Source organism: Galendromus occidentalis, unplaced genomic scaffold, assembly GCF_000255335.2.
Source record: "Galendromus occidentalis unplaced genomic scaffold, Mocc_1.1 scf7180000077431, whole genome shotgun sequence".
Lineage (NCBI taxonomy): Eukaryota > Metazoa > Arthropoda > Arachnida > Mesostigmata > Phytoseiidae > Galendromus > Galendromus occidentalis.
The window spans coordinates 1,048,219-1,069,839 of record NW_003805419.1 but is presented as its reverse complement, the minus strand read 5'-3'; the positions used below and the strand labels follow the sequence as shown (position 1 = coordinate 1,069,839).

The 21,621-nt window shown below is 50.8% G+C and overlaps 4 protein-coding genes and 1 long non-coding RNA gene across 5 annotated transcripts; 2 read left to right on the top strand and 3 right to left on the bottom strand.

Moving 5' to 3' along the window:
- Window positions 1-1,949: 1,949 nt before the first annotated feature.
- On the bottom strand, window positions 1,950-3,088 carry Tim9b (Translocase of inner membrane 9b). The gene is made up of 3 exons (XM_003742767.2): window positions 2,694-3,088; window positions 2,389-2,523; window positions 1,950-2,132 (listed from the first exon to the last, which is right to left on the bottom strand). The coding sequence occupies exons 1-3, from the start codon at window positions 2,739-2,741 to the stop codon at window positions 2,016-2,018; spliced, it is 300 nt and encodes a 99-aa protein (XP_003742815.1). The 5' UTR covers window positions 2,742-3,088; the 3' UTR covers window positions 1,950-2,015.
- A 1,286-nt stretch (window positions 3,089-4,374) lies between these two features.
- Window positions 4,375-6,451, top strand: Wdr82 (WD repeat domain 82). Its single transcript, XM_003742766.2, has 6 exons — window positions 4,375-4,626; window positions 4,972-5,154; window positions 5,264-5,375; window positions 5,506-5,681; window positions 5,775-6,029; window positions 6,115-6,451. The coding sequence occupies exons 2-6, from the start codon at window positions 4,983-4,985 to the stop codon at window positions 6,357-6,359; spliced, it is 960 nt and encodes a 319-aa protein (XP_003742814.1). The 5' UTR covers window positions 4,375-4,626; window positions 4,972-4,982; the 3' UTR covers window positions 6,360-6,451.
- Window positions 6,452-7,395: 944 nt separating this feature from the next.
- On the top strand, window positions 7,396-8,312 carry LOC100908270 (uncharacterized). Its single transcript, XR_145453.1, has 4 exons — window positions 7,396-7,490; window positions 7,605-7,666; window positions 7,917-8,025; window positions 8,141-8,312. It is a non-coding gene; the product is annotated as an uncharacterized LOC100908270 (long non-coding RNA).
- A 951-nt stretch (window positions 8,313-9,263) lies between these two features.
- On the bottom strand, window positions 9,264-12,664 carry LOC100908127 (MBT domain-containing protein 1). Its single transcript, XM_003742765.2, has 9 exons — window positions 12,326-12,664; window positions 11,961-12,038; window positions 11,651-11,804; window positions 11,308-11,538; window positions 10,815-11,066; window positions 10,390-10,691; window positions 9,960-10,231; window positions 9,489-9,856; window positions 9,264-9,410 (listed from the first exon to the last, which is right to left on the bottom strand). The coding sequence occupies exons 2-9, from the start codon at window positions 12,036-12,038 to the stop codon at window positions 9,331-9,333; spliced, it is 1,737 nt and encodes a 578-aa protein (XP_003742813.1). The 5' UTR covers window positions 12,326-12,664; the 3' UTR covers window positions 9,264-9,330.
- A 1,789-nt stretch (window positions 12,665-14,453) lies between these two features.
- Window positions 14,454-19,656, bottom strand: LOC100904227 (raf homolog serine/threonine-protein kinase Raf). The gene is made up of 6 exons (XM_029111300.1): window positions 19,516-19,656; window positions 17,764-18,431; window positions 17,427-17,650; window positions 15,775-16,344; window positions 15,262-15,647; window positions 14,454-15,063 (listed from the first exon to the last, which is right to left on the bottom strand). The coding sequence occupies exons 1-6, from the start codon at window positions 19,558-19,560 to the stop codon at window positions 14,878-14,880; spliced, it is 2,079 nt and encodes a 692-aa protein (XP_028967133.1). The 5' UTR covers window positions 19,561-19,656; the 3' UTR covers window positions 14,454-14,877.
- Window positions 19,657-21,621: the final 1,965 nt, after the last annotated feature.

Here is a 21,621-nt window from a genome sequence, read left to right as displayed (position 1 = left end):
GTCAGTACCGTCGGAATGCCTTGGCCGCTTCGCTGTTACTTCTGATAGTGACATTGGTCTGTGCCTGTTTCTTCATGATCTCGCTCAAGTTTTCATTGATTGATGAAGGACCGCACGTGACAAACATAGCCGTCTACTGGGAAGGCAGTGCGAATCGGTCGAACAACTCGCATGGTCAGTCCCTTCAACTCGTTCTCATCAGCCGGAACTACGGAGAAGATGAGTTCTGGATCATTGAAGCGCGGGAAGATGCGGGGCTATCGGATACTAGCCAGAGGAACTCATTGATTTCCGGAAATTCCTCGGCCCGCGCGCGCGAGAGCATCCCAAATGATACAGAGGCTCTACAAAAAGCTCTTTGCAACATCCTCGGCGGTGCCGCCGGGTCCAGAAGGGCTGCTCAGATGACGAACGACTCCTCCGAAATGCGAGTCGAAGATTGTGTGGCACTTCCGCTGAATGAACTCGTTGCACGAGTTCTTATCGCGACTCTAGATCGAGCGGAACTCGGAGAAGGCTCAGACTCCTCAACGTAGCAGACCGTTACCACCGGCGACGGCGACATTGCAATCGTGCGGATAATCCCGATGGACAAGATTGGTACGAGAGAACTCGAGTCTCATCCTGATTTCAAAGAAGAACACATCAACATCGGATGGATCCCGGGGGTATCTTCATCGACGACTCCATCCAAGCCCATGAGTCATTTCGAGGGAGCTGGCAATGATTCAATAGCTCCCGAGCGCGGAACCACCACTGCGACTCCCGCATCGACTGGGAGATTGGGAGTGGAGCCGGTGACAGCACGAAGTAACTCTGATGATGCATCACCGACGCCGGAAAATTTCCTCAAAAGATTGACGACTTGGATTCGGTCCATTTTCAATAGTTCATTTCAATAAAAGCCTCATACGCGGACTTAGTTCCGAAATCGATGTACCTTCGTGAAACCTTCTGAACGGACGTTCTCATGCCATGTGTGGCAGGTCAGGATGAGGGGCCGATGCCATGTGTGGCAGGTCAGGACGACGGAAGACCAATGCCTAATGTGGCGGGTCGGGAATTGGTCGTGATGAGATGGTCGGTCGAGATGATGAACACGTGCCATGTGTGGCAGGTTCAGATCAGCTGAAGGGTCGAAATGGGAGACCAATGCCATTTGAGGCATGTTGGAATGGAGCATCGAGCGATGGCTGAGGCACGGCTCAATTGCCCGCCAGCCTCTTTCGGAACGCAGACGGAAACGCTGGAAGCGTCGTTGAGAGCGCTGGGAGCGCAGATGGAAACGCTGGGAGCGTTGAGGACGCTAAGAGCGTAGATGAGAATGCTGGGAGCGTTAGTAGCGCTCGGAGCGCGGACAAAGGCTGCTCGGGAAGCGTCGGGAATTCGAGAAAACTGGATGGGGACTCGGGGAGCACAGGAAATATCCGACCGTGCCCGGGTCAGGACAGAGATCAAAGTCAGCGGAACACCGAGCTGTCACTACCCGTCGATTATACAAGACCAAAACTGGATCGCGGAGTGCTGCGGAATGCCAGAGAACTTCGCGAGCGATGGGAGTACTTCAGATAAGTAGAACCTAAGTTGAATTTTCTTCGAGGGTGCCTCATCCACCTTGAATGGGAGCTCAGGTTTTGAAGCAAGGGGGAGCCTTCGAGATCGCGCTCCACTTCGAAGGATCTTCGTGGTTCTGCGCAAGGGGGAGTGTTGGAAGGTGTGCGCAGCACCACTACGAATCTTCCCGCCGCACTTCGCCATTATACTATTCCATCTAGAGAAGATAACGAAGAGAAGAGATTGACACTGCTGCACCGCTTGTTCACGGTGGTTCACATTCCAACATCGGGAAGGTACGAGACTGGTGCTGGGCGTAGATCGATTCTGCGAGATCGGGGACAGAATCCCTGGCGCGAGAGTTGAATGTAACAAACTTAGGAGAAGAGGGCATGTGGCCGAACCGGCGGGGAACATTTATTTCGGAGAGCCCAGAGGATATCGGGAGCACGGACCCCTCGTCAAATATCGTTCTTCAGCTGCATAACACCCTGTTGTAGGGCTTCCTGTTCCTGGAGTCTCTTCTGATTGATTTCCGGTTGCAATTTCATGTAGATCTCCATCATCCGGTGGTTCAGCTGCGGACGGAACACGGTGGTCAATTCGATGCCGGCTTTATCGTAACTATGTTTTATACAGCCTCCAGGACCTGGATTTCTGACGGCAATCTATTGGAGATATGTATGTTATCCAGCGTCGACAGAATCTTGTGCCGGAAGTGATTCCGTACGGATCTCCGCCTTCTGCGGCTAGCGAGTCCTGACCGGAGATACCAAGGGCCGGGAGAGCTCGGTGTCCTCAGGTGTTTAACAGACAGGAAAAACTAGGCCTCACCTTTATGTTCTTGTTGACGCATTTGTCGACGCAAACCTCCTCGCTCTCCGTCAATTGTCTCTGACCTAGATCATTAACGCAATGCGCGAAACATTGCTCCGACATTTTGTTGTAGATCGTTAGGAAGTCCCGAAACTGGAATTTTCCGAAGATGTACTTTAGGTATGTACCCACGAGTGTACCTAAGGATATCGAAGGAAGGAGGGGCTCCGTCAGGAGAAGCGAACTCGAGCACTCTACCTCGCGAAGATTTCATCTCAGAGGACTCAATCAGATCAACAAGCCAAGCATAAGCTCTTCCTTACATTTCTGAGGGCCGATTCGGTGTCCATCACGGAACTCGATTTGTGCATCCACCCGCAGACTCTCTATCTATTTTATTCCCCGGTCAGATGAAGCATCGGAGCTCTTCCACGATCATGTCTCAATTCTGTTGATACAGAGCGCCGCAAATCGCCAAAGCTATGATTCCGCGCAGAGCATACCAATGACTGTGTTTATGTTCTGCTCGAGGAGCTCTCCTCACTCCTCGATTCCCTTAGTAGACCTTGAGTTCGGCTCGTGATATTATATACCGTTTGTTTTTCGATTGCATTTATCGTCAAGATACCGTTTTTCGACCGTTTCTTGGACTATGGTGAGTAGTCACTCTAAGAATTCAGAGAGGAACTTGCACAGGCCGAACTGCTGATAGGAGAGCGGAAACAATGACGGCGGTGATCTTTACTTGTTCAACTTCGAGCGAGATCGCGCACGGTCGTTCCTATCGCGATTGCTACTGCTGGATAATGCTATCAAATCACGAAGTGTACCAATGAACCGAGCAGATTAATTCACATTTGGATTAGTTCAATGTAATTATTCCTCCATTTTCGGACACCTTAAGAGTCAGGAAAACAGGCATGAGTCAGTTATCATCATAATTCTCTTTCTTATTATGTTTCGATTGATGGAAACCTCCGAGCTTGCGAGTGAGATCCAGATTCTAGGATTTCAAACTGGGAGAATCAATCCTCCTTTCCATCGGCTTGCTCATTTGCCCGTCATGCATCTTATTTCCGCGGAGGACGTCCCGACTTGTGAACTTGATTCAGCCGGTTCGGATAGCGGTGATCGCTGCTGCTCCCGCGCGAGAAGTCATGCCTGATGAGAGATATCGATGATTCATCAAAAAGGTCGCACGTTCTCATATGAGAAGCACAATAAGAGTCATGCCTTCGATATTCAATTTGGACTCCGCACTCGGATTCCCCGTGGCGGACCCCACATTCATAAATGCGCATGGGGGAGCTGCGTCGACCACCGGGTGTGCTAGGATGGGAACGGAATCGGCTGCTATGAGCTGTTGCAGCATAGGCCGCATATTAGATAGGATACATTGGGCGACAGATGACCTCTCGAGGGTTCTCGCGTGCGCGGGGACCAGGAGGACGGGTGATCGACGAGAATGGAGAACCAACATTAGAGAGTTACAGAGACATCTTGGCTCGTGGACAGCGAACCCGGTGCTTCAGATTGCAACAGGAATCCGGACAGCCAACCGCAGCGGAAGCGGCGGGACGATGCAGAATGGGCCTCGATTCGACACCGACTCCAGGATCGTACAAGAATCAGCATAAGACTGCCGTCGGAACTGATCACGCTGGATCAAGCGCCAACCAGCGAGATAAGGCGACTATTTGTGCAATATGAAGAGGTTCAGTACGGCTGGCAATCCTCGATGGACCTCGGAAGGATAGCTCATTAAGGTGTGCTATCAAATCATGCTCGCTACGATCCAAGGCCACCCTCCGAGTGCGGATAATCTCTTCGTGCGGCAATTAGCAGGCATCTCTTTCGACTCGAAACCGATCATTCCAGGAGCAATGCGTCCTTTTCAAGAGCCGAGTTTCCGGTATTGACGCATAAGAGCGGGGGATTCACCGCTCGCCTCTCGCGACCGCGCGGCTTTGAGAGAGGCGCCACCGTCGCTGTTGTTTTGTTGAAGCCAACATGGCTGAAAGCTGAAACGGTGTATTTCTTTTTTCACAACACAGTCTCAACGACACACCGGAGCTTGAGGGGAATGAGTGAAGACGAGCTCCGTGTGAAGGATTCCAATTCGAAGAAAAATACGGGATTATTCTCTGGCTTCTATCTGATGTCGCCAGCGGAAATCTGCTCTCGATAAATATACTGCTTTTCCGTGTTACAATTCTCGCCGGTGTATCCAATCAACTCCTCCCCAGTGAAGTGAGTGTGAGTAATCATTCGATAGTGAGGTGAAATGTTATGTATTTGTTTAGAGAGATTGGAGCACTCCAGCGCTCGGACCGGCAAGCTTCCTGAGGTCCACATTCCACACTCTACGGGGAGAAGCTGGCTCGAGAAGAGGGAAGAAATCGTTTCGCGGTTTTCGGCGGGCAAAGGAATTCAATCGACTCGTTGTGTCACAGTGGAGATGACTATCGGAACGATTTTCACTCACCCGCGCCTGTGTATTCGGATCGGATGACTGGGTTCCGATACCCTTGTAAAGCTATCGGAGCCCCGTTGGGTAATTGGACGACTAGGAGAAACTAACCGCTGTCCTTCCTTCCGCAGAAATATTCATCATGCTCGAACAGAAGATGAAGCTCATCGAACCCGTCGTGAAGTCTTTCCGAGTCGCCAAAGTTTTCCGTGATAACACGGACAGAATCAACTGCATCGACTTCTCATCAGATGGTTCGACACTGATATCGTCCAGCGACGACGATTCGATAATCATCTATGATTGCTCTAAAGGTGAGTGTCGCAAACTCTTGGGACATCTGGCCCTCGACCAAGAACAGGGACTCCTCGTTGGGGGTGCATCGGAAACCTCGGGGGATGACACATCCGCCTCGTTCCGCAGGCATCCAAAAGAGAACGCTGAACTCGAAGAAATATGGAGTAGATCTGATCCACTTCACCCACGCCGCCAACACGGCTATTCACAGCTCCACCAAGATCGATGACACCATCAGGTAGGGCATCATCTCAGCGGCGGACATCTGCCCTCCATCCCCTTGCCTCAAGAGACTCGATTATTCACGTCGATTAGAAAATACATAGGTAGGTTCATCAAAGACTAATCGGTTCCGGCGCTTCCTTCAGGTATCTCTCTCTTCACGACAACAAGTACATCAGATACTTCCCTGCGCACAGCAAGAAAGTTGTGACTCTCTGTACTTCTCCCGTGGACGACATGTTCCTCTCCGGTTCGCTAGACAAGACTCTGCGCCTATGGGATCTCCGTTCCCCAAATTGTCAAGGATTCATGCAGTTAAACGGTCAGTGGATCGACATGAGCTTCGGATAAATAATTCGTGGGAGTTTCAGCGCACTGAATGGGATGCTCAACAATTCTCAACAATTTTATGCAGGTCGACCTGTCGGCAATTTCGATCCAGAGGGGCTGATTTTTGCTGTCGGTCTAAACTCTGAATCAATCAAACTCTACGACCTGAGGACCTTCGACAAAGGACCCTTCAACACCTTCAAACTCAACCAAGACAAAGACTGCGATTGGACAGGTTTGAAATTCTCCCCCGATGGAAAAACCATGCTGATTTCCACAAATGGGACGAATATCCATCTCATCGATGCATTCAACGGGAACCTGCTCCACGAGCTCACAGGTAGGTGCCGCGGCTTCGAGCACAGAATTATTCAATGGAGTGCTGCCCCGCGGCAAAAACTATAGCCTTATGTTCTCGTCCACAGGTTATGCGAATGCTCGTCGTGTTCCCCTCGAAGCGTCGTTCAGCCCCGATTCTCAGTTTGTTTTCTCCGGCTCGAGCGACGGTTGTGTTCACGCGTGGAACGCTGACAACGGGAACAAACTCGCTGTGCTCAAAGCTGAGCACACTGGACCCGTGAGCTGCGTCCAGTTCAATCCCAAGTATATGATGCTTGCCTCTTCCTGCACAAACATGGCTTTCTGGCTCCCAACAGGAGACGACAATTAAGGTAAAAGGTTCCCGGCGACCTGTGAAACGTTCTGTATATGGCTATTCCGTTGTACAAACTCATCGATTCCTCCGAATAAAAGTATCATCGATCCTTAACTCGGCCCTGGTTGACTCAAGAAGGCAATTGCATCCTATTTTTAGAAGCCCAGTTTTTCTCCTCATGAGAAGGAGTGAGTGACGCCGTACAGTAGCGTCGCCGATCGATTTGAGGGTCGATAGCCTCTGAATTTCGAGCCCATAGTCTGACCGAGCGCCTAGAATCATTGGAGACGTGCGAAAGTTGAAATATATATATATCCAACATTCGCCTTTTCGGAACGTCCCGAATGCGGTCAATCCAGTCCCGGTTGAGCAGAAAATCCGATTCTCCGGTGCCTCGAGCGGACTGAGATTGGGTATTGGAGAACATGATGGCACCATCAGGCTGCCGAGACTCTTTCGAGACTACCATTTATCCACAATGAAATTGTGGGTACATCGCGAGGTTAGAGCTCCCCGGCAAAGACCGGGCGATACCGAATTCCCTGTTCGCCTTTTCTTTCCTTGTATGGATTTCGACGTTTCGATTTTCTTTCGAAGTTTCTCGGATCCTACGGCTTCATCAGCGACAAATCTAATTGAGCAGTGCAACCACCCAACGGAGAGCGAAGGATTTTGATTCAGAACATGGTAGGCCTGGAGTAGGGATAATTCTAGCGAAGGGACCCTTATGTTTAGGTAACGGGTCATCAATCTTCATGGAAGCTTGATGACATAAGCGATTGCGCATTCAGTTGACACAGTCGAGCTACTACAAGACTTCACTCAGGCGATGAATGAAGAAAATATTTATTCGGCCAATCAGAACCACCGAGCAGAGCTAATCCCTCGTGCATTTGCATATCGGTCGGCTCCGGAGGTTCGGGAGAGTTTTTCACTGCCGAGAGATCTGTCGAGGAAATCCCACTCTTCGATACTCTTTGCTGTCTCTAGAAGTTCAGGAACTCGTGAGAGTTCTCACTAATGTCGAAGCATAGATTGATGTCCACCGCCTTCCCGTGATGATTAGAAGGAATCATTTGTGGTTGTGCCTTATTCTGACACACGCGCTACCTTCGTTCCAACAGCAGGTTCGCATAGATATATGCGGTGAGTCAGCTCAGAGGGAGAGATCGAGCCCACAAGCATTCGAGAAGCTCTTGACCCCCGGATTCCTCAGCTTAATTTGGCCAATCGATGGTTCTTGATTTTTCATGTGATCAGCTTTCGGCGCCTCCGCTTTGACTGGCTTCCTGAGCTGCACCCTCGATTCTGCGCCTGATTCGGTGAGTTTCTGCAACATCTGCATTATCGATTTTGAACCCTCGAAAGATCGGACTGGTGCTGCTATCGACCTCAGATTCAGAGAATAATTAGAGCCGACGCGCCCGTGCTGAAGGGGCCCTCATCTTTCTCCTGCGGGAACGCATATTGGAATACATCTCCTTCTTCCCGCGATGCACATGCGAAACGCAATGACACTTCGACCGCCTCGACGGTTTCCCTCCGCGTGACTGAAAGAATTCTTCGATCCAGATCAGACAGAAATGGGAGAAGACGAAGGAGCTTTTCAAAGGACGCACCCCGGAAGAAGCTATACTCAAGCTGTGCGCCAACGCTCCAACCACTGGAGTGGCTCTCGCAAGTATAATAGATCTGGAGACGCCTACACAGTTCTTCACGTGCAGAATCAGATGAGCACCCCATCCTTCGGGAATGTTAGGTCGCAGCTCTGATTCGAGGCGCTTCTCTGTTCTCAGATAAACGGCTTCATCAACCAGCAAAGTAAGGGTGATAAGCCGAAGCTGAAGAGGCTCCTCCTGGCCTGCAAGGAGAGCACCGGGTGATTGTCGGAGAACCCCGAGCCCCCACCCCCATACTTTATACCCGCGTGCGAGATACTCCGCTGAGGCGAATGATCTGATGAATGAGCTACGGAGTCGATGTTCTCAGCCTCTATCAACCCCGCTCTGTAGCGATGGCTTTGAGGAAGACCGTGGTATTTGATAATAAAAAATTTATTTCATAATACTTCTGCACAGGCTACATCGCCTATGAAGATTTGGGATTTCACACTCTCCTCAGACACACGCACGCCCGCAAGCGTTGTCAGTTGGATCCTTTTAATGCCCGATGAATTTACACCTAACGTAACGGAAAATACATATTGCGATGACATTCCAATCGATTGAGAGCAGATGACAACGCCGACCTCAGCACACGCTTTAGACGCGGGTGAGATTCGTGTCGTAATAAGCTGGCGGTCGATTGACGGACCGAGAAACTGAGTGATCATAAGTACAAGATGATGGATAGAGAAGCGTTTGAATACGTGCGTAGATCTAAGACGTGGCCGGAAAGCCACATTGCAAGGGAGCGGGTAAGACAAGTAGCGTGGGAACATGTTCGGCAAATATTGGTTCATCTAATTGAGCTGAGAGCTCCAAGTTCAACAGGGTCTCGACTCCTAACATATGATAGAATTTCTGAGTTCCTGATGTCGTCGATGATATCTAAAAAAACCTGAGCAGGCTGTTTCTGAACAGCTGCCGACAGCTCAACATTGATGAATGATTCCCCGATATGTAGGTAGAAGCGAATATCTAGATCATACCGATGTATGTATTCAGAAAAATACAATGATGACTTCCAACCTAGCATCTGTTGTTGGGAACAGTGTCAGTGTGACTTCGTTCGAGCGAGTCCGCAGCTCGGGGAACCCCCGATGCGAATAATAACGTACTCCGTCTCAGCTCACTCGATTTCCCCGCGACCGTCAAGGGACGGATGAATTCACGGATGAAGCTGCTGTGGACATCTAATTGTTTCCTATACATTCATGCGGACTTATCGAAATTTCGACCCTGACGCTGATCAAATTCCGATGACTACGCTCGTTGCGCAATATGGAGCAAAGAGGGTATCGCACATGAAAAACTCCCGTCCTATCCTATGGGCCTTCCAAACTGCTGACTGCCTGTTTCGGCTCATCGAACTTCCCGTTACTCCCTCCTTTGTTCATCTTGCGTTCTGTGGATAGAATGATAGGGCTGTTAGGTTCGAACAGGACGCACGCTCCGCAAATCCCGACATCGACGAAATACTCACTTTTCCGTCGGCCGGTTGAAGTGCTTTCTCTCTTCTTCTTAGCTGAACTTTGAGCGCCGCTCGGACCTTCGCCAGCTGGGTTCGGAGGGGTGAGTAGATATTCCACAACATCGCACCAGCCCACTGGGAAGATATCGGGGCTATCGCAGTCCACCCACTGATCGTATTCTTCACTCCATCCTTCGAAATGAATCCTCACGAGGCGATCTACCACATGAGTCACCCTGGCAACGCAGATCAGTTTCGGGTCCATCAAATCGACTGCTTCGAGATACTGGCCCGCCTTGAAATCATGGTTCGGCAAGCCTCTCCGGAACAGACAGAACGGTGCTGCTTTGCTTTTCGTCTCCTTGAGATATTCGTCCCAGCTTTTGGGAGATAAAAAGAGTTAGTCGATGGTTTTCCTACGATCGTATGGATCTCGGAGTACATATCAGGGTATAGCCCGCTCTAGGATGCGCTGAAACTCACTCAAAGTCCTTTCTCTTGATCTGGTGGGGCGGTTGCAAGTCAAGATTATATAATTTGCAAAAGCCTGCTGGGAATATATAGGGTGACGATGCGTGATAGCACATTAAGTCAGATCCGTTCGGATGAGTCGCTCCATCGACGCCGATCATCAAATAATTATTGCGTAGAATTTTGTGAACGGTTCCGACACAGATAGTGGACAGATTGAGTGGATCAATGACCTCAAGCTTCATTCCTACTTCGAAATGATTAGTTTCAAATGCTTTGAACACCTGTGGAGGGGAAGAAGAACACAATATTGAATTCGGTCGTCGCGATCATGCTTCTCAGAACGGAGTAAACTTTAAAATCCTGCCTGCCCCACGGAGGACAATCAGGCCCCGTATGTCCGGCAGATCGTACACGGAGTGCGGAATGATATCCGACTTACGCTCTCGGGGAGTTCCAATGGCGGTATATGAACCCACGAAGCTTCCTTCGATCCGAATTTGTTTGACGTGGCTTTGGAAAGACTACTCCTCGCGTATTCTTCCGTGGACAGAAGCTCATGACCATGTACTCGAGCCCAGCCCACGGGATGTATCATACTGGACTTCTCGTGGAACCAAAAACCTTCGTCGTCTTCTTCCATCCGCTCGTACTTGACGTAAACTCTCCGCCCGACGATTTTGTTCACCACGGCAACTCGGAGAGAGCTCAGCCTCGTCTTATCGATTGCTTCGAGCTTCATTCCTGTGGATTCGGAAAACCAATCTACGGTCAGAGCGATCGATCCGACGAAAATTGAGCTCTCATTCATTATACGGAATTCATGATAACTCTTCGAAATACACCAATGGAGAACCTAATGTTTACCGATTTCCAAGCGGCTTTTGAGCTTTTCTCGGACTACTTGTTGGAAGTTGTGCGGGAGTGTTTTACTTCCCGTCAGCTTCTGAACCATGTAGTCTTTCCAATTCTCGGTCTTGTCTTCTATCGTTTTCGGCGGAACGAGCGGTTTATCGTTGAATGCGCACCATCCGACATGATGAACTGAGTGATCAACAATATGAGTATCTTCTTCTTGTACGTAGCATAGGTTGGCCCAGAAGTCCGCCGCGTCGTTATCTGGGAAGACAAGGTAATTGTCAGGCTCATCCGAACGCGAGAGAGGGCTAAGACCGCACGAGATTCCGTTCATGGAGTCTTCCGGCTCCAGTACGCGACGATGCGTGGGAGGAAGGAATGGCGCGAGCTCGTTCCTCCCGGTGATTCTTGAACTCGCCTCACATGAACAGATAGAAAATATCTACGACACTTGGCCGTAATGTCTGGCTCTGCATCTCGCAGAGATAATTGATGAACTCACCGAATCCGACGTATCGTAGCTTGACATAGTAGCCTTTGATGTCGCATATGGTAGCCACCCAGTATACTACGCGGTGAATATTTTCAGGAGCATCGTGATTTTGCACTTCGACCTTCATGCCGATGGTGACGTTCCTGGCCCACCATTCGGATAGCGGCGCGTTCTTGAAAGAAGCCACTGAACTGACTTGGAACCCTGTAGAGTCCAACATCCCCCGCCAATCATGGCTCCCTGTGGATCGAGAGATGATACGGTTCAAGAGGGGGGAAGACCAGGGAAACCAGACGTGCTCTCTGAGAACCTAATGAGTTTGGTATTTATCCCAACGACCGACGGATCTTACCTGGCACTCTATGTTGATTCTTCTTCTGCTGAATTTTCTTCGCCATGACTGATGGTCTCGAACAGGAGAAGGAACAGTACTGCTTCTTCTTACCGTAGAAACTACTCGCATAACCTTGTCGTCCACAGCGCTCGCAAGATAATATGATGTTACCCTGCGAAATTGGCGAAGATGAGCACTTAGCAAGTCCTGTCTGTACTCGACATCAATGTGGAGGATCGAGGAGGTCATATGTTCTCGTCCGTCATCCGGGTGAGGAACTTCAGGGAAGCGCCCAGAAAATTAGCGCCAAAAGCGTTCCAGCACCAACCTCGGACGAGTTCATTTGCGAATCATCGTTGTTGCCTTCACCGTCGCTGTCGTAGAGTTCCGAGTCGAACGTATCCATCTGGAGTTGGACAGAAAGGATACATTAGTTTGATCTGCGAGTGGACTTCACGGAGAGACGAGTCGGCGAAGAATATACGGCGACTTGTGCATCCACATCAGGCAAGTTTCACATAGCTCTCTGAAAGTTCGGATCTCGCTCTTGGATGGGGGGAACGTTTCGACATTATTCGCTTCTCGTTCTCAAAGACTGCATGTGGAAGAATGAATTGATTTCTGATCGAGAACGTCGGCGACAAGTTTGGAGAGAAGGCGCCATCTCCTCAAAATCAGCAAAGGGCTGCTTACGTTTCGTCGATTCCGATAGGGAAGTCCGTCGGACAGCACGCAAATTATCGTTCCAGCTTTACTTTCTTCCCAGTTGGCGAACGATTGTTCTTGATCAAAGCCCTAAATCAAGAACAATCTGGCCAACTCCGTTCGTCGTCCCCAGTATTTCCACTGTTACTCGCTGTCGTCGGCTACGATCAAAACTTCTGGGCGGTTGATGATCAACATCAGACCTGAGAGACACTCGCTCGGTTGTACTCGGCGCGTTCCGTACGGTTCTACGTTTGCTGAGGGCACGGTACGGTTGTACGTATATCACGTTTATGCGAAACCCCCACAAGCGGTACGGGGGGAAGAATTGAACAGAAGCGAATATTTACGATGCGAGAGTGAAGTCATTCGGTGCTAGTGATCTTTGCTGCTAGTTCAAGCACGATCGGGCGGCTCCTCCCTGCTTCCACGTCCGATTGATCTTCCCATAGATAATAGATCCAGTTTGGAGTATGAGCCTGTAAGGCTCAGCGAGATTCAGTGCGATCCAGCGTCATCCGATACGTAACAGCGAGGACCAGCGTGATCCAGTGTGATAAAGAATTTAGAATAAGCTGCCGCTGTCCACCCATAGGTCAATGGCTATGGGGAGGGAGAATCGCGCCATTTCCGGCAAAAATCACAGTCGTCTTTTCAATCGAATTTCTTGATTTCGCTCGCTCCCGATGTCCCCCTCGTCACTCCCACTGGGTATCTTCCCCATTGGCTTGGAATACCAATACCACGTGCCAAATACCTTGACAAATCATCTTGTCACACGGAAAGGCGCCAGCACGTACGAGTTTGGAGCGCGGGCTTCGAAGCGGTTTTGGAACCGCGATCCAGGCGAGAATTTCGAGCTCCCTGCGGTTCCAGAACCGCGAATGGAAAACGCTCGGTTCCACACCGAATCGGCATTCTTCGGTGGGACCCGGACCGATTACGCAGTCAAGTCGGGAAAGTGAAGGCATTGCGCGGAGAGACCTGAAAGCGAGCGGAGGCGCTTCGAGAAGGTTGGAACGTCTCCCTAGAGTCCACCGTCGGAGAGCCGTGACCCGGCTGTAGAATGGCGAATTCTGACTGATTCGGTAGCGGCGGATATGCCCTTCACCCAGAGAGAGCAATTGCTCGAATCTCCGACGGAGAAGAAAGTTTGACGAAGGATCGATGCCGATCTCAAGTTTGTACGGAGGAAGGATCTTCATGTAGTATGAGGGTGTGAGCAGGAATGTGACTGATGCATTCCTAGAGCCGAATACTACGCCATCACAGCCTAAACACGCGACGCGAGACGCTTTACGGGGGGCTGGAACGATCACCCTTCGATGCGGTCCCTATCATGCATACATAGCGCGTTTTTTAGCCTGGATAGCATCCTTCCGACCCTTGCTCTCTTCGGAAGGGTATTCTGAACAGGAAGGAGGACGCTCGCGCGGAAACCGTCTAACTCAAGACAGTATTTGCGGGAGCGTTCAGGAGAAAATGGATTCAGGAGAAATTGCAACGGATGATTTCTGTGAGAGGTCTCCTCGTTGAGAGACTCCGGACGGCGGAGCTCTCCAGGAGATTCCCTCAGGAGCATGAAATCGATAGCTCTCCCCTATGATCTCCCTAGACCTTACGTTAGATGATTGAGCTTCACCGGTTTCCAAAATGAATCGATTTATTGAAAAATGCCGGACCCTCCGCTAACTCCACACAGCCCTCTATCGGCAGCGACAGCGATCTGATAGGGGACAGAGAACTCTTTATCACAAGACGGGGTCAGGCGGAACGGGAGGGACTTAAAATGGATCCTGCTCCAAAATATTTGATTTCGATCAGATTCTTCGAAAATGCCGAGTAGGTGTCGATAAAGCCCCAAGTCTAGAATGGTCTTATGTCTACAGCGAAGGCTCGGCATTTCCGGCCTGGCCCGTTGGAAGAGACCTGATTATTCCAGTACTCAGTGATCGATTAGCCGCCGACTGGGGTGTTTATCCATACCCAGGGGCTTGAAGCGCGGGAGACCGGGACACCTCAGATTTCAGGAACTTGGACGTCCGAAGGTCAGCGCCAATGAAAGTCTAGCCCCGAAGTAATTGTCATTATGATTATTATTATCCCAATACCCTTATTATTATCCTTATAATTCTCACTTTTCAATCATTATCTTCGGAACAAATTTTGATCATCGTTCTCTTCTTTGTACAATATGTCGCGAACAAGCGTGAGGCGACATTGATCTGATCGATTCTCCACAATTCACAAATTAGTTTCCGATATTTACTTCCGTACTCGAGGAATCAACAAGAGCGTTGATCTGATTCCTTTCCTGGTTGCTTTGTACAGCCATTCTATACATAGAGACCCAGCCGAGATGGTGCTATCGGAAGATGATTCGCCCAATACCCACACCCTCTGAGCACATAGATTTACGTCTGTCCTTCTGCGCACGCTTCCGTACGCGGAGCGAGACTACGCACCCGAGCGGCTGAAAATCAAGAAATAACAAATATCCATAACAACGCTGTCCACCATTTTGCTGACAGCAGCAGCATTCAGAAATTACCCGTATTCGAAAAAAACGAATAAGCGGGGCTCCCGAATTGCGACGGCGTCTTCGGTGATGCACAGGTGAATTGCATTTCCTCACTGTGCAGATGAGTCCGATTGAGAGTAGGTTCTGATGTGGACCGATGAATTTTCGGCAGCGACCTTTTCAGGGACTCGAGAGATGCGAGAATCTGCAAAGAATCCATCATCAGGGAAAGCTCACAGACGGAAGGGTCGCCCGCTCGCATTTGCCACCGGTCTCGAGCCGGCTTATTCCAGATAGGGTTGAGAACGCCCGAGATCGCTCCTCCTCCTTAGTCTGTGATAGTGGAGATAGGATTTCGTAGCCCTGCTCCTCCGTATGCCCGAGTTTCCCAGTCAGTCCTCACCTGTCTGAATAAAGGCCGATCTTCCCGCTTGTATTTGATGCAGTCTTCGGTGAGCCGTAGTAAAGCTTTTGGCGCGTCTCTTCTCACTTTGCTCATGTCGGGCTTGAGAAAGCCTTTGCCGACCATGAAGAGAATTTGGTCTTTGTTGTTCACATTGCTGTACGGCAGAGATTGAGTTTCCAACTCGTAAAGTACGATGCCAAAAGCGTAAACGTCACTCTGATATGAATATGGGTTCGGATCCTTCATGTGGATCACTTCGGGAGCCATCCACAGTATAGAGCCTGTAGGTTGGGAGAACGGCGTGGAACCACTCCACCGGGCTTTCACGGTCGCCAGTCCGAAGTCTCCGATTTTGACCGTTAAATCGTCGTGTAGGAAAATATCTGCGAATGGAAATTCTTAGAGAGCCGGTAGGGAGATCCCGCACTTGGATGGTGTCATCGACAATGAGCCCAGGGCAGGGAGCAGGAATCCTCAATCGATCACGGAATGGGTAGGAAGTCGACTCACTGTTACTCTTGAGATCCCGGTGAATGATGTTTTTTGCGTGGAGATAATCCATACCCTGCGAGGTCTGCCGGGCGATGTCGATGATGTGCTGCAATTCGAATCGGGTTTCTACGATGTGGAGATGTTTGTAGAGAGAGGAGCCCTCGCACCACTGCGTGACGATCGTCAGATGGGGATTGGAAACGCAGCCCATGAAGAGAATGATGCACATGTGTCTCGTTTTCCGCAGTACGGACACTTCGTTCTTGAACGCCTGAAGCTGTGCTGGCGTCGGATCGGTTACGTTCAGCTTCTTCAGGGCCACATGACCGTGCCAATGGCCACGGTATACCGTTCCGAAGGAGCCCGACCCAATTCTGGGCCCAGTCAGTATCTCTTCCGGCAGTATCTCCCAGTCTTCATTCGATTCCCTCGTTGCTTTCTGATTGACAGATTTCTTGGACGACTCATCGGCCGAACGAGCCCTCGGTCTAGGAATTTTGTGCGATGACGTCGGTGAGCCCTGCGCACTCTGGGTCCGCGTGGGCGATGAAGAAATCTGGCTGGACCTCGGAGGGGCTAGACCCGGTGCTGTGGAAGAGAGAAGAGCAGAGTCAATTGGCAAACTTCTCCCAGAGATCTGAGTATGCTGACTGAGACGAACAGGTCAGGATAGCTGCCCGGAAGAGAACAACGGCTCCAAGAGACGTGGGGGAACAAGGGAAAGGACGGAAGCGTGAAGAGTCAAGCGGCGACCCACACGGTTTGAGACCCGTGCCGGGGAGAAGCAAAAAACGAACCTCGCTCGATCACTCTGTCATTTACGTTGGGTTTCTGGCCGACGGAGGAGTTATTCCTCCTCTGTATCGCTCTTCTGCTAGAGGCTTGCTTGCGGCGATTTCTATGGCCACTTGTTAAACTGTGGTATCCCGACGTTATGGTGCTGCCGAGACTGGCGGTCAAATCACGCTTCCCATTGAAGAAGAAATCGAATTTCGTTCCATTGCCCGTGGCCTGGCCGTTCGCCTGATTGAGCGCGCTACCGTTGCGAGAATTATTGTTCGTTGTGTCTTGTGCGTTTCTGTCCTTAGACATGTGATTAGGTTTATCGGAAGTCCGATTGTGCGTCTTGTCTGTGCTCATGGATCCAGTTGTGTTCTCGTTGTCCTCATATGTGCCGAAGTTCGCATCATTGTTGCTATTGTCGTTATTGTAGCTCGGACTTCCCCTGCCATGATCATAATTGTCATTGTTGTTGTAGTAGGAAGTGATCGTTCCATCATTGTTGAGATATGTATAGTCTCCGCTCTGTGGAGTAGCGTTGATGTTCATGTTGTTGTTATTTGTATTTCTGGGAGAGTGGGAGCTCTTCCAAGGCGATCCACCGCTTCGAGCCACGGAAGGAGCAGCATCTTGAGCACGAGTGAAGGCCGGGGGTGAACTCTCTGTGGGGTTGGGATGAACAAAACGGGTTTTGAGAACGAAACCAAGTTGAACAATCCAAGACATGTAAATGAACAGAATCGGGGGGTACAAGCATGCGTAATTCTCATCTCACGAGACAATTCAAGGCTTCGATGAGCACTTCAAACTCTTTTCTCCGCTCAGTGCCTGCCCGTCATAGCAGGGATTGTGCTCCGGCGTCATATCGGTCAGAGTACCCGAAACTTTACCTGGAGACGAGTGGAGCTGTTTGAATCGAGGGAAATCAGGGAACTCTTGATTCACTGCGTTGTACGAGACGTTTGGCACCGATGTCGATCGTTCCAGTTGGCCCGCGAGATTGCTTCCGGAAGCACTCCGATTCGAGTTCGCTGCCCGCTGTAGGTTGCATTCTTCTATGAACGGGATATAGGAGCTCGGAGCTGGTTCGAGACCATCGTTCAACGCCAACAAACTGCGGAGAATGAATTCCAGAGAGTTACAACCTTTGTGTCTAACCCACGTTTATGAGCGACGGCATCGTCGAATATGGCGATTGGAAACTACTTCCTGGAACTCCGGACTCACTGCTTCAAGTATTGTTGCTCCACTCCCAGCGGTTGACACAAGGCGGGAACGGCGTCTGCACATCGGGGATGGAATCGATAACCACAAGTTTGGCATCGGAAACCGTGAAACAATAACTTGCGGCAACATTCACAGAACACCAACGAGAAAAACGTTTTCCGAACGTAATTGTGCGAGATCGAAGTCGCGATCGGATACTTGTCGCGGATCTTCACATAGATCTCTGTGTCGCCTTCGAGTTCGCCCATGTCCGTGTTCCACTCGATCATCTCGCCGGAGGCTTCCTTGTACACGACGCACATCTCAGGGCTGAGTTTCCGTCTCTTCATCGCTTTTGCGAGCGCCTCCATAACGGTCTGACCGGTTCGCACCTGAATTGTAGTGTGCTGTTCATTCGGTAGCTGTATCCGAACTACGCTCCGCATCGGGGACCGTGTCGCGTCTCCGTTTCTCGATCCCGTCTCGTCCGGGCTGGTGTTCCCGGTCGGAGAGCCCATTGCGTCGACCATGTCGAACTCCGGCTCTTGAAAATCTTCCAGAATCATCGCGAAATGTTCGTAGTCTTCCAGGAACCATATCGGGACGTCTCTGCTCTTCATCATTTGCTCGTTCAGACGATTCAGGTTGGAGATCGCATCCTGAACGACGATTTCCCGGACGGCTGACAGCTGCAAGGGTCGGAAGGCTTAATTCAGGATCAGATCCAGAGCAGGGTGAGGTGACATTCAGGAGGAAGGGCGAACGGCTTGTCGAGTCTGATTGACACTGACGTCGGAAACTCTGTTGCGATTCGGCGGCGGCCGGCGTCTATCCTGATTTAATGCATCTGCTGACGTGAGCCCGCTGGGCTCGTGGGTTCGCATGAGCATAGAGGATGAGCACAGACGCACATCGAAGTCTTTTGGAGCTCCAGACGTCCCGCGAATGTCGTGATTCGGTCTTCTTTCACGAAAGGCGACGCTCCAGGCGACCATTCGGAGAGACGGCTGCTCCGGTCCTTTGGCCAGTGAGTGTTTCTGGGATAGGATTCCGCTGAACAAAATTTACGATCGTCCCGTCCCACCGGGAGCTGATTTCATTGATTGTCCCGATTTTCGGCCTGGAACACCGATATCAGAGTTCTCTCATCTGAGACACGGTGCTCAAGTCCCTTCTGGGCAACTGACCGTCGAGACGTCTCAAGGAATCATGATTTCAGTTGGCGTTGTGGCGGCCCCCTACAGGCGCATTCCAAGCGGCTTCCTCGGATTGTCACGAAACCGGAGATCTTTCCGAATTCGACACATCACAATCGAGTAATCCCCCCAAGACTCTGAACATCAGGTAGAGCTCGCGCCGCGCCATTGACGCCGTCCGAAACATCGAGTCGGGGTGGAAACTCCATTCCAAAACTGGGCCCGAGGGACACAGGAATTCGTCGGTGATCGCTCGATTCCCTTGGATGAGGAGTTTCAAGCTCCGAGTTCATCGATGATTATTTTGCAATAGAATCGCCTCCGCTCAGAACATCCTCCCGAGTTTGGAGGCTGTGAGACGGCAGAGGATCGCGCATGCTATCATGAGCTTTTTGTGCGCCTCGACGGACTTCCTCCTACTCTCCGATTCTGCATCGAGCTCTCCCAGACCGCCGGCCGATCTCGCCCCGAGTGGAGTTGCCCATGCGGAGCGTGCTTTCTCGCACCGTGCAGATGTCAGATGAATTCATCGCCCCTCCCCCTAGACCACTCCGTCAATTATTCTTTGTTCGCTTACAGAAATTTCGTCCGGGATCGCGGTACCGTTCTGGGCATAGGCCATGGTGCCTGCCTTACTTGCACTTTGCACTTTCCAAAATCCAAGGAGGCATATTCGTTAGAGAGCTCACGCCGGCCTCTACATCGAGAACGGGTAATTCCACACGGCAGAGATGTGCAACAGCCGAAGCTTCTGCCGACAGCAGACGAAATCTGCCTCCTCCTCCCCTCTCAATCACTTCTCCCATGTATACGAACCTGTTTCCCACCACGGAGAGCGTATCGCTCTACGGAAATGGCGCGATGTCTACAATGGGTGTCTGCTAGAACTATGTCGGTTGTAAAATTCTCCCGTTAGGCGCCTCAATAAGGAAGCCGATCAGCCTGTCAGCGGGATCGGATGTTTTCGGTGGAGCTCGCGACGACAGGGCAAAAGCGCGGAGTCTCCACCACTGTTGTGCCTCGATCGATTCCTTTCGAGAGCACGAGTCCTCGGACGGACTCCTGCTTCGAAAACCCTCCGGGAAAGCCCCTTCGCCCCGCCAAATGCTCAAACCCCATCTGGAGGGGAATTTTTAGGCGATCTCGGACTTACATCTCAACCTCAACTGTTCCGCCGGGCGAGCGGCTCCTCTCTCCATAACTCCTCGTATGTGTGGCACGCTGTGGTACATTCCTCTCTGCTGCTGTCCGACGGCCCGACGAGCTTGCTCTTGTTACCATTGTTCTCCAGACAGCCGCTATCGAGTGCGCGGTTCTCACTCCGAACTCTGAATTAGAGATCTGATGAAGGGGTTTCTCGTCAGTCATGCAGTGAGCAACCCGAGCGCTCTCAGGGCGACTGGCCCAGCGGGCGGTGCATCTCGCGATCGCTTTAATCGCCTTGGAGCAAGGAAACGACGTTCCCATATACCATGAAGGGCATGATTTCCCCGCTCATCGGAGGAAGCGGCACGGTGGGAAAAATGTTTTCTTTCCCGGACCCGGTCGGAGCGTTATGTTGGAGCCTTCTCCTCGAATTCAATGGACCGAGCTGGACTTGAATCTAGCAGAGTTTCGATCCATGATATTCCCAACGCGCGGGGCAAATCCTGGTCAGGGAATCTCCCATATTTAAGTTTTCTCGGTCAGAATAATGACTGACGACTGGGCTAATTGGGAAAAAGAGATCCCTGGGCGGAAACCTAGACCCGACGAGAAGCGCACGGTCCGAGAGCAGCCTCATGTCTCCCTTGAGAGAAGTATGGAGAGATTGGCGCTCTACCACCAAGATGAAAGCTCTTTCGGGATCTTTATCAATTAGCCCCACCGCCCAGATTCTCCACAGTCTCCAATACTGCCCACTGCCGGCAGCCGTGAGCAAGTACCCACGCTCGCACTCGTGAGCTTGCGACTCAGTGGAGGAGCTGAATTCGTACAGAACCTCGGTTCAGGTGGTTGATGAAAAGCTACTCGAGCAAGTTGTCTTGGCATTTTCCAAAATCCTCCATATCAACAGGAGCAACTCGATCGATGCGTCTTTCATGATTCATGCGTCATATCCTCATGGTAATCATACTTCGATGACCTGTCGGCATGCGGTCTTTCCCAGCTCACATTTACCTACCCATGGAAAAAAGCTATGATCAAAAACACCCTGAATACTGGATAAGAAGTCTTTGTCGGAGCGCGATATTCGCTCATGTCCAGCGAGGTGACCCTTTACTCAGATTGACGCAATTTGCGCAATAAGTGTGATTTTAGACGCAAGGCGAACCTCGGAGGCGGAAGTCCGAGCTGTATCTCTCATATCTTTGACAAGATCTTCCCTTTGAGCCTACACCACAACTCCCTAACTTCTCCGGAAAGGAGATCGCCGGGAAATCTAAACCTGAGGAGCCGGCCGTATGAACTAGATCCTGGAACAGTGGCTCGCAAGCTCTCCTCTGCTGAGGCCCCCTTGGCGCTTGTGGGAGAAAGTCAAGGTCCCATACACGGTGGAATAATGATGACCAGAGCCCGTAACTTCATGCCCTAAAAAAAATCGGGACATACATATGCATGCAAATATGCCCTGAAAAAGGGCCGATATATGCATAGAAAAAAAGAAATATGCACGCAAAAATTAAGAGCTTCGTGCAGCTTT